The 10,600-nt window shown below is 39.9% G+C and overlaps 1 protein-coding gene and 1 non-coding gene across 2 annotated transcripts; both read left to right on the top strand.

The window, feature by feature from the left end:
• The first annotated feature begins 2,974 nt into the window (after window positions 1–2,974).
• Window positions 2,975–3,056, top strand: trnas-cga (transfer RNA serine (anticodon CGA)). Its single transcript has one exon. It is a non-coding gene; the product is annotated as a tRNA-Ser (tRNA).
• Window positions 3,057–3,667: 611 nt separating this feature from the next.
• On the top strand, window positions 3,668–9,342 carry nabp1a (nucleic acid binding protein 1a). Its single transcript, XM_071897827.2, has 6 exons — window positions 3,668–4,704; window positions 4,950–5,088; window positions 5,753–5,824; window positions 6,652–6,736; window positions 6,886–6,955; window positions 8,362–9,342. The coding sequence occupies exons 1-6, from the start codon at window positions 4,611–4,613 to the stop codon at window positions 8,562–8,564; spliced, it is 663 nt and encodes a 220-aa protein (XP_071753928.1). The 5' UTR covers window positions 3,668–4,610; the 3' UTR covers window positions 8,565–9,342.
• The last annotated feature ends 1,258 nt before the right edge of the window (window positions 9,343–10,600 follow it).

The following is a 10,600-nucleotide window of genomic DNA, read 5'->3' as shown; positions in this document are numbered from 1 at the left end:
AAGAATGATAGTAAAAGATGCCTGTAATTTCTTCCCTTCTCAGAATCTCGTTGTAGCTATCACTGGGCGAGGAGTAGTGCTCGTCTTAGCCATGCACCAGACTCATGAGAGTTAACTCTTGCTACTGTTTTATAAGCTCTGATACCAACCAGATGGAAAGCGTGAAGTTTCAGCTTCAGGGAGGAACAAATACTTTATTTAGACTCCACTTCATATTTGGAAGACATGCCTGAAAGTTTTTATAAAGTGACCTCCGGCTTGTTTATGATTCTTAATGCTCCACTAGCCTTAGATGCGAAATGTCATGAAATGAAATGTCATGACTCAAAATAAAATTATTTAGCAAGTGATACCAGCTGCTGAGGATCCACATACAAGGGAGAGGTGAGAGAAATGGAGAAAGGGAGAGGGCAGCATTCCTAGGTTTGACGGATGACTCTCGCGCAGCCCATTTTTCATGCTCTTGGCCTCCTTGTTGAGATGCTACAAGGAGAAGGGAGGCTCTCTGGAGCCACAGGTGTTCTGCCCCTGTAGAGACTCCTGGGCATGAGGCTGCAGGGGAGGGAGGGGCGGGGGTGGGGGGGGGGGGGGGTATTGGGAGGGAGGAAGTGTGGGAAAGGACTTCAGTTGTTGGGGAGGATGATAAAGTTGGTTTTGGGGGGTGGGGCTTAAGATACTGTATGTGTGGCAAGGCAAGAAAGGGTTTAAAATATGAGAGTCTGAAACGCATTAGAAGATGGGAACTGAAAGAGTTTTTAGGGGGTTAGGGATGCCAAATAGCTGGCACTGCTGTATGGGTAACCTCCATGTTATTTTTGGCTAAACCCTATCACGTCCATTATTCTGATTCCAGATAAGCGTTGTGAAATTTCACTTTTGATCCTCTGCTGCTTAAATAACCTAATAATATTTTTATAATGTCAAAACTATGCAAGGGAAGTACTGATAGACATTATGGAGGTCTGGTAATTAAAGGAAGAATGCAATGCATGTGATAAAGCGGAAATATTTTCGATTGTGCTTGACATTAGTCTCTGTAGGCCTTTCTAGCGATAAGCTACAGTGTTTTTTTTTTTTTAAGACAAAAGTTAACCAGTCAATGGAATCTATAGGGAGAAAATAAACAAATAGTGCAAAGGAGTGTTATAAATGATTTATATTCTTTCTAAAATGACAAGGTTGTTATCTGTTTTGTATGGTATATGCTTAGTCATGCAGAGGGATTTTTTTTTTCTTACATGGATAAATCACAGTACTGAAAACATTATATGTACATTCTATGTACTGTAGAGGTTAAATGTGACTGGTTTTGAGGTATTTTCTCTCTGTTATTCATGGAAATGTTTTACTTCGGTGAGATTTATTTTTGCTGATATGGAAAATTACACTTCTGGACATGGGTATATGTCTCAAAGTCTTATTTTATTGTTTTGAAATCAGACTGCTCAATCTGGATCATGTGTGGAAACTATTTTTTGCCAGAATGTTCAAATCCCCACATATCTTCAACATGGTCAGGTAGTAATGATCTTATGTGTAATACCATGTTTGTTCATATTGAGTTCTTACTTTGTAGCCTATTTAGTACAGTAAATCACTTTAGCCAAAGAAGTTTTCTCCATAGCAGAAGACTCCTTGCCACTGTAGTGTTTACTTTAATGTATTCCTGACACTTGATTCTAGCATCTTGTAAACATGCTGGCCTTTCCTTTCAGAATTTAGCATTGTAATACACCAATAAAGATTTTATAACTGTCTAAATCTGTATTTGTGTTCTTCATTTGTAGACATGCAGGTGACAGGAGACCAGTAAACGTCTTGGATTAACCCAAAGCTTCACAACAAGAATGTTATCAGGGGTCTAGTCACCCAGATAGGTGTAAGGCTCCAGGGCAGATGAGAAAATACTAAGCTGTATTTCTAGCTTTCCACAGAACATGTAGTTAATGTTCTGTATGTTTCATCCATATTGTGATCCCGATCACTCAAATTAATAATCCACCAGAATATAATGTTGAACATCTGCGACGGAAGGTGCTTCATAACCCCAATGACATACTAGCTCACCGTTTTTCCTCTAACATTTAAGCTAGGTTACTACATATAGGGGATCTCCCAAAGAACATAAAGGGGTAGTTATATCATATCCTGTGCATTGGTGCTGTAAATACATTATTAAGTAGCCACAACATTGTAGGCTCACTTGACATTTCAATAGACTAATACAATGCCAGACAAGCAATACTTTTAAGTAAATATAGAAATTACACTGACAAATAGCTGTAACTGTGTGAGTAGTAAGACAGAAAAAATGTCTTTATCATTTTGTAGCATTTATGGATCTAATTCTTGTATGCAATGCAAACCCCAGGCATGACCTTTGACCTTAAAAATACATAGAAAGCAGTTGTCTGTCTTTGCAGGACAGAATAGCTAGTTCTCTGGTAAAAGATGAACAATTCTACACAAGTAAAGGTATTGGAGTAAATGGACTTAAGAGTAAACATTCAATATGACGGTTTTGCATGTTGTACTTTGTAGAAGAAATCTGGTGACTTTATGCATGATCTGATCCAAATCTCCAAAATGCAAATCTCCAAAATGGCTGCAGGTAAAAACAAGTGTGGGATTAAAGCACAATGTTTCATAACATGAAAATCTAAATAATCAAGTAAAGTATGCCTCAAAACAGCAGTGGAGTAAAAGTGCATAATTCTATCCACCCCTGTAGACAAGCCGAGGAGGCCATGACTTTTGATGGTGTTTGTCTCCCTCCAGTGTCTACACTCAAACCTACACCCTCTAATTCTTTCTCTAAATTATCCCTTGTTGATAACATAATCAACAACCTAACCGTGATCCTAAAATACAGGAGTTCCCTTTAAGTAATTGATCATATTTGTTATCATTAATAACATTACTATATTTATGTCTATTGTTAACTTGACTTTTGTTCCCATTGTGCACATGTACAGTCACGGTGGCCGAGAGGTTAAGGCGTTGGACTCGAAATCCAATGGGGTTTCCCCGCACAGGTTCGAATCCTGTTCGTGACGATTAATTTTCAATCATCCTGGTTCCCAGAAATTGACAACTTTGGGTACACCATTGCATTTAACAGTACTATTAGTGGTTGCTATATATTGTAATATTATGCATGATATATTGCGGAATTGCCAGGTTTTGGGCTACAACCGATGTGGATAAGTTGTCTGTGGTCACAAAAGTAATTGAATTTGATATCAAATTGACTAAAAGTAACATGTTGCGATTATTAGCCGCTATTATATAAAATCCATGAGTAAATGTGACAAATTAGGTCAAATTTGAAACGGCTTCACCATGACATTCACATTGATTTCTCACATGTGCTATTTTGCTCTCGCGTGGCTTGCTGATGAAGAAGCCCATTTGGTACAAACCGACTTGGTTACTATTTTCGTTACAACATTTTGGTGTCTGTTGATCACCGGAAGATGAGTAATTGTGTATTTTTACAAATACACTAAGAAACCTGGAAATGTTGGTCATTATCAGCCGCCCCGTCTACATAACAGAGCACACAAAGAAATATCCACCCGTACTCCCCTTTCCCATGTGGAATAATGGAATCGACCGAGGTATATAAAAATGACCGGCGGCAGATACTGACGTAGTTTTGGGGACATTGTTAAAGCAGGGGAAGCGTGTTAAAGCTTGTGTAGATTTTATATAGCGTAACGGGGCTTTAGCGTTGTTTAGGTATAATAATCAGGGTCACTTAACATAACATTTTTTCTAACAACTGTACCGCTGTAGGGGCCACAATTAGCAATAGACACACTAGTCTTGTAAGCAGTTGGCCAGACTTCGCGCTAGCAAAGCTAACAGCTCCTTTTGCTCAAGAAGCACACAAAAGAAAGGCGATCGTTTGGTTTGATAGCATTAACTAAAGTACAGTTTTCTTGTCAGTCGAAGGAGATACATCTCAAAGTAGCTGGTGATAAAGACGATAACTTCTCCTGTGTGCAGCCACACGGAGTCAGACAGTGGAACGGTCTTTGCTGAAAAAACAAACATTTAAGTGCAGAACAGCGCGAGACACACTAGCGACTCCGAATTTCAACCTAGTATCACAAATTTTCTGGCTAAATAGCTCAGTCGTTGATAATAACTACCACCGTAGCTAACGTTATGTGAAGAAGGAAGTAGCCATTATGGCGAGAACCGTGAAAAAAACACCAAGAGATGCATATCCTTCGGAAATGAAGCGAAGGTAGCTAGCTAACACTTAGTGAATAACTGCTTAGCAAAGCTAACTAACGTTAGTTTAGTTACCCTGCTAGCGTTAGCTTGTTTGCAGAGGGCAATTGCCTTTTAACTTTGTTCAAACATCATAAGTGTATGGTGTTTGACTGGATGTAGGTGGCTATCTAACTGAGCCATTGTGCTGTTTATGAGCAATTACGAGATTGCTAACTTAACGTTACAGAGGTTGAACAAAGGCTTGGCTAGCTAGCAGTCTATTTAGCTACGCTATATACCTAAACATTAACAGTCACTGCTAGTAGCAGGTTTACGTGACAGGAAGGGAGCTAGCGATAGCTATTTTGCTTTGACCCACTCTAACGATGGCAAACCCCACAACCGAGGCCTTGTTCTTGATAAAGGACGTGAAGCCTGGCTCGAAAAATTTGAATATCGTATTCATCGTTTTGGAAATAGGTAAGTTGTTGGAACATGACGATGTGATGTGTGTCTCATGCCGCTCGTCTACGTTTTCTTAAAGGGGCCAGTGGCACATTTATTTGGCTACAGTTATATCTCCCGCTGGCATAGGCTTCGTTTTAATTTGTGCTCACAGCATGACATAAACATATGGATAGGTTGGCCAATCCATAGGCATCCCTTGGGATGTATGAAGTGAATTGTCTTTTACGTCAAACTTAACCTTCTTCTGGTTCTGTCAGGGCGAGTGACCAAAACGAAGGATGGCCATGAGGTGCGATCCTGCAAGGTGGCAGACAAGAGCGGGAGCATTGCCATCTCTGTTTGGGACGAGCTTGGCAGTCTTATTCAGCCAGGGGACATTATCCGGCTGACCAGAGGGTAGGATTATTCTCACACTTGGGCACATGTAATTCACAGAACTTGCCTCATAATTAACATTTGATTTTTACAAGTGTCTTTGCAGGTCTTTGCATTCCCCAAGGTCCTTTTCAGTTATTGTGGAAGAATACAAATACAAGCATCTGACACGTAGTTGTGTACAAAATGGTTTCATGTTGCTGGTGTTGTGCCAGAGTCCTCTGAAAATGTTTCCCCTGGTGGTGTCTTCACTTCAGTTTCATACCAGAGAAGATAATCCAATATTGTACATTTTTGCGGGTTGTTTTCCTCGCGTTTGCTCTTCAAACAGTAAAACACTTCAGAAACATTTCACAAAAAGAACATTACACATTACATTACAAAGAATGAACGCAGCCTATGGAAGTAGAACTCTCATGAGTGGAGATCACGCTTATTTGCGATCTTATCTCAAACCACAAGCGTCTGTTGAGTACACAAGGAAATTGTCAGACTATGAGTTTATGTATTCAAGTACATGTCCCTCATAATTTCATTGTGCAGTTGCAAAACAACACACAACCCCCAAGGGAAACACATTTTTTTTAGGGGAATACAAATTTTGACACAACACTGTTTACTGAACAAATGTTTTTTTGGTTGGAGAAATTTTACATGTGCCTCTGTGTTTTTGTTGGCTTGATAGATATGCGTCCATTTGGAAGGGCTGCCTGACCCTGTACACTGGGAGGGGAGGAGACCTTCAGAAGATTGGAGAGTGAGTAGCCAGCCACAATCTATTTATACTTAAAGGAAGTCCTTGTCCCCACTGGAATTCTGCTGGTCATATCTCCCCTACTCTCCATCAGAACTATGCACTCACTAGGCCAGGGCATCTTGGGAAAATTGTCAACAACATGCTGGTTCTCATTCTTTGTTTAATACAAACCTTAGTACACTACTTTTTTCTCAAATTAGAGTAAAATTCTAACATTCATGACACTTCAAGGTCTTTTCTGAATGGTCAGACCATAGTCATTTTATCCTCAATAAAAATGCCTTAAATGACCTAAGACCCAACTGTAAGAATAATTTTTTAAAGCCTTTTCAGTACCATAAAATTCATACTAAAATTGTTTTAGATATCTATAGGTATTTCTGTTCATTTCAAGCCCAAACCCTTACCCTTGAACTACACTGTCTTGGTGTGGCTTCAAACTTGGGCAAGAGTGTACTTCTACCCTTTTTTCTGAGATTCTCCTCTGTGCTGAATAGAAACATAAAAGGTACATTAGACTCCCACACCTATGCTTGTAAATGTTAAAGTAGATCATGGCTGATGTGGTTTTCTGAGCCATAATGAACAGAAAGCTTTATGTACTCATGATATATTATTCTAAGAACAGTGATATTGAAAATTACCAAAATTGACACTGTACAGGTAGTTTTATTAAAAAAAAAAACAACGCTTCACGTTGATGTTTCTTAAGCAACAGATGAGGTGCTGATGCACTTAACTTTCATATTATATTCAAATCCTTATTCCAAACATTGGGTTATGGTTGTCTGAATGTTATTTTGAAAAATTGGAATTTTGTCTCCCAGGTTCTGCATGGTGTATTCAGAAGTGCCCAACTTCAGTGAACCAAACCCAGATCTGCTAACCCAGACCAACCAGCAAAACAAGTCTGTGAGTAGTGATATGTGGACTGTCCTTAATGCTGTGTAATGCACCTATGGACCTTTTTAGTTGACACCTTATTTTAATTTTGAAAACCTCACCTCAAGATCATACTTCAAACTACTACTGACATTCTCTTCCTAATATCTTACTAACAGGGTAAACCAGACCAGAATCAGCGGGGAAACTCTCCGCCCAATCAGAATTCAGGTACACCTGCCCCACCAGGTATGTTTAAGTGTATTTTCCATTATGTCAATAGCTACCATGCTACCAATTGCTTTTAGGAAGCATCAATCCATGTTGGGCATATTCTAGGAAATTGTACTCATTGATGATGATAATAGAAAATCAACATAGATTGTTGGTCTAGTAGTGTATCAACACTGCAAAAGTTTATATCTTGACAATTTAATATTGAATTTGTTTTTTTATATAAAACAATAGTTGGGCTTGTTTCAACACATCAGCTTGTTTAAGAAATTTTCAAGAAACAAGTGACACTATGTCAAATGCAGATTACTTCACCTATGAACATGTTGGTAGTTTTTGAAAATTCTTCAAACATGGGGAATTGTGTTGAAATGAGTGAAATTCTCACCTACTGATATATTTTCACTTATTTCAAGAATAGGATATTAAAGCTACAGTCCGCGATTTGTGCTTGTGTGCACCCTCTCTCGGCTGTGCTGGAGGAATTCCAAAAGTATATGCTCCAAAATGTAAATAGGAAGGTTAGCTTTTGCTAAAAACTGTCTAGCTAGCATGCTGACACCTGGGGCGGTTCCAGGGAGGGGCTGGGGGAAATTGCGTTGTATAAACGACCCCTTTTGGGTGATGGACCGACTTGATTTTGAGGGCTAGGGTCATCTGTTCTTCTCTATTACTTTGTGGAGCTGCCATGAGTTGAGTGTAGTTACAGAACGAGCGCTCTATTAATGAAAAGTTAATGTTAATATTAATAAAAATGTATTTGTAGTTTGATATGCTAATTTTTGAAAACCATTGGCAAATTGTTAATGTGACGTTAAGTTGCTTCAGCCAACGTTATGTAGAGGCTTAACTACATTATCCATCTTAATCGAACAACCGTTAGTGTCCCTCCGGTCGCGCGAGATAGCAAGATCTGGAGAGACAGAGCAAGAAGGGAGGAATTCAGACACAGAGACCATTCTGGAGAGCGAGGCAAAACTGAGACAGATAAAGACTTTGAGAATGAAGCACAACATGGCCTGGAGGTAGAGAGTGAGGCACAGAGAGAGACAGAGGAGCCATGTATACCCACCAGCAGACCACCAGGTTTGTCAGTTTACACAGATGCCGGTAGATAAGTGCATGTGGTCAGTTCCACAGATTTGTAACCTATTATCAGATTATATCATTCTGTATTATATATCATTAAACTGAATTTAATACTGATTAAAATACCTCAAATCAATTAAATTATATTAAGATGGAGGAAATTTTCTGTTTATGATGCCTTCATGGTCAGTGATAAACAAAACGTGTAGTACAATCGCGGATTGTAGTTTTAAGGCATGGTACAAAATGTAGTTGGGTAAGATGGAGATTTTTTTCTTCTTTGTTTTTTTATTTGTTTGCTGTGAGGGCTGATGTGTGTTTTACCCCCACAGGTAATGGTGCCATGCAACCATTTGCCAACAACAACCCGCCACCTGGCGCACCCCGTGATCCTGCATTTGGGAGCGTCGGGCGACCCAACGGCCGGTCACCTGGCAACGGAGCGCCTCCAGTTACTGTTGCTGGACCCCCAACAGCCACTAAACCCTCGGTTGCCATTAGCAACGGCAGGGACCCACGGCGTGCCAAAAGATGAAATTGGGGATGGGGGGGATCATGTGGGGAACCTACTTCCCCATTTCCCCCTTCCCCTTTTTAAACCTTCTGCCCTTCCTCCTATCGCAGCCTACATTGGCTTTCACAACAAGGAAATAAATTATAGGCTACTAGTATAATTTTTATACAGGCTAACCTAGTCAAATGTGTCATTTGTTGAGTATAGTGCAAGTAGTGCTCTGTTAGCAGCACAGTGTGTGATTGTGATCTACCACTTGATGCACTAGCAGGACTTATTGAACTGTCAAGCTTTGGTGCTTGACTTTTAGTCAGCTGTGTCACGCCCTTGCCCTCTAAGTCTCTCTGCAAATCGCCAGTTCTGTGCCAGTGTTACCTCCCCACACCACCCTAATTCCCTTCCCCATTTTGTTCTTTGAAACTATACACCCTACTTGAACACTTGATGCACTTTCTTCTCTTAATTTATAGCGGAAAATCTCGCTGTCATTTAATTCAGGAAATCACTTTCTGCTTTTCAGTGGAAAAAAGGCCTTAAGTTGGTGAAAATGAGTTCTTGGACTGAATGCACAAGCGAAACTCTTCAAAGGGTCTTCCCTCTTAACCAAATCGTATCAGAAGTGACTCTGTGAAAGGAAAGGTGATAGTTTTGAATTTTTAACGAGTAGAGTAGAATTGGATCCGATCGGTTTTCATGAGACTTTTTTTCTTTTCCATCAGTTGTACCTTCATGAAGGTGGGACCACTTAAATACTGGCAAAGGGGTTCACAAAATAAATTTTACAATAATTCTGCTGCCACATGGGAATTTCTGTAGTCTTTTTGATAGTCAATTTTCACTTGAAGCCATTGTTCAAGCATCCTATTCCACCAGAAGGTCATGAAACCTTGACAATTATCAACTCACTGGTCATGCACTGTTCCGGAGCCAAAGTTCATTTCCCTTTTTAAGCTATTGGAGGCACACAAAAACAATACTGTGTTAGTGTCAATAAAATCTGTGTGGTGATGTCAAGTTAGTTATGCAGCACTTAAAACAAAAGTATCACAAAGTGCCTTACAGTGTAATGGGGTGTTAATGCAGATCAGTGAAGTGCAGGCAAGCTGGCAGTCTTTAAGCCTTTCCTGGCAATAGGCACCACAATACTAATAGACATCTCTAATATTTTGAAGCACAAGCCCCAAGACTTTCTTGCCACAAGTATTGACAGTACCGTAGTTCAACCTCTCAAAGAAAAAATCTCCATCAATTATCATGTGATATTTGATTACATAGCACCATCTAGTGCCGACTAATATGAACTACAGTGGCATTACTTTTGTAGATACCTCAGTTAAGTACAAACAATATAGGATGGTCACGCACATCCTGCAACCATTGAAGGCAGGTGCTGGACCCGCAAGTAGTACTATATCTAGCAAGGAATGTCTGCATACTGTAGCTCCCTTTTGTTGCTTTATTGGCACCACAGAGTAAGTGACATTTTGAGCACACTGAAGAAGTCTGAAGGAGAGCAGTGTGCTCGAAACATTGCTTTGTGGTGCCAATAAAGCAGCAAAAGGGAGCTGCAGTGTGTGGATTTTCCTTGCTAGATATAGTACCTCAGTTAAGTACACCATTTGAGCAGTATGTTATGGGTAGGTTTTGGCATGTTGCTTGAGTTGACGTGTGGTCATTAGGCTTGCTTTGTTAAACCAGATTGTTTTGGCAGGTCTTCACTCAAACACCGATACTCGCTGTGCCTCAATAGAGAAGTGAAAGAACCTGTAGAAATGCATGTCTTTCAAATCCACCCAGCTATCTTTCTCACATTTTATCAGAAATCAATGTAATGACGCGTGTATACTTTCCCTGTGTTGAAAGAAGAATTTGGTTTGCATCTGATATCCCCATTTTGAAACGATGCATTGCAAACAACAAAAGCCCACATTGCTCCATATCCTTTGTTGCACCAAGCACCTAGACATTATGACTTTATAGTGTGTGTGTTCATGGGTCTTCATGTTGCCCCATTTCAATATTGACGCACTAGCCCTTGCTTCTGGTAACTGTGTCCA

Source organism: Centroberyx gerrardi, chromosome 10 (assembly GCF_048128805.1).
Source record: "Centroberyx gerrardi isolate f3 chromosome 10, fCenGer3.hap1.cur.20231027, whole genome shotgun sequence".
Lineage (NCBI taxonomy): Eukaryota > Metazoa > Chordata > Actinopteri > Beryciformes > Berycidae > Centroberyx > Centroberyx gerrardi.
Note: the sequence above shows the minus strand (reverse complement) of the source record. Positions and strands in the feature narration are given on the sequence as shown.

Coding starts and splice junctions, on each gene's coding strand:
- nabp1a (XM_071897827.2), top strand. CDS start 4,611: ATGGCAAACCCCACAACCGAGGCCTTGTTCTTGATAAAGGACGTGAAG. Junction 5,825..6,651: donor GACCTTCAGAAGATTGGAGA/GTGAGTAGCCAG, acceptor TTTGTCTCCCAG/GTTCTGCATGGTGTATTCAG. Junction 6,956..8,361: donor AGGTACACCTGCCCCACCAG/GTATGTTTAAGT, acceptor TTACCCCCACAG/GTAATGGTGCCATGCAACCA.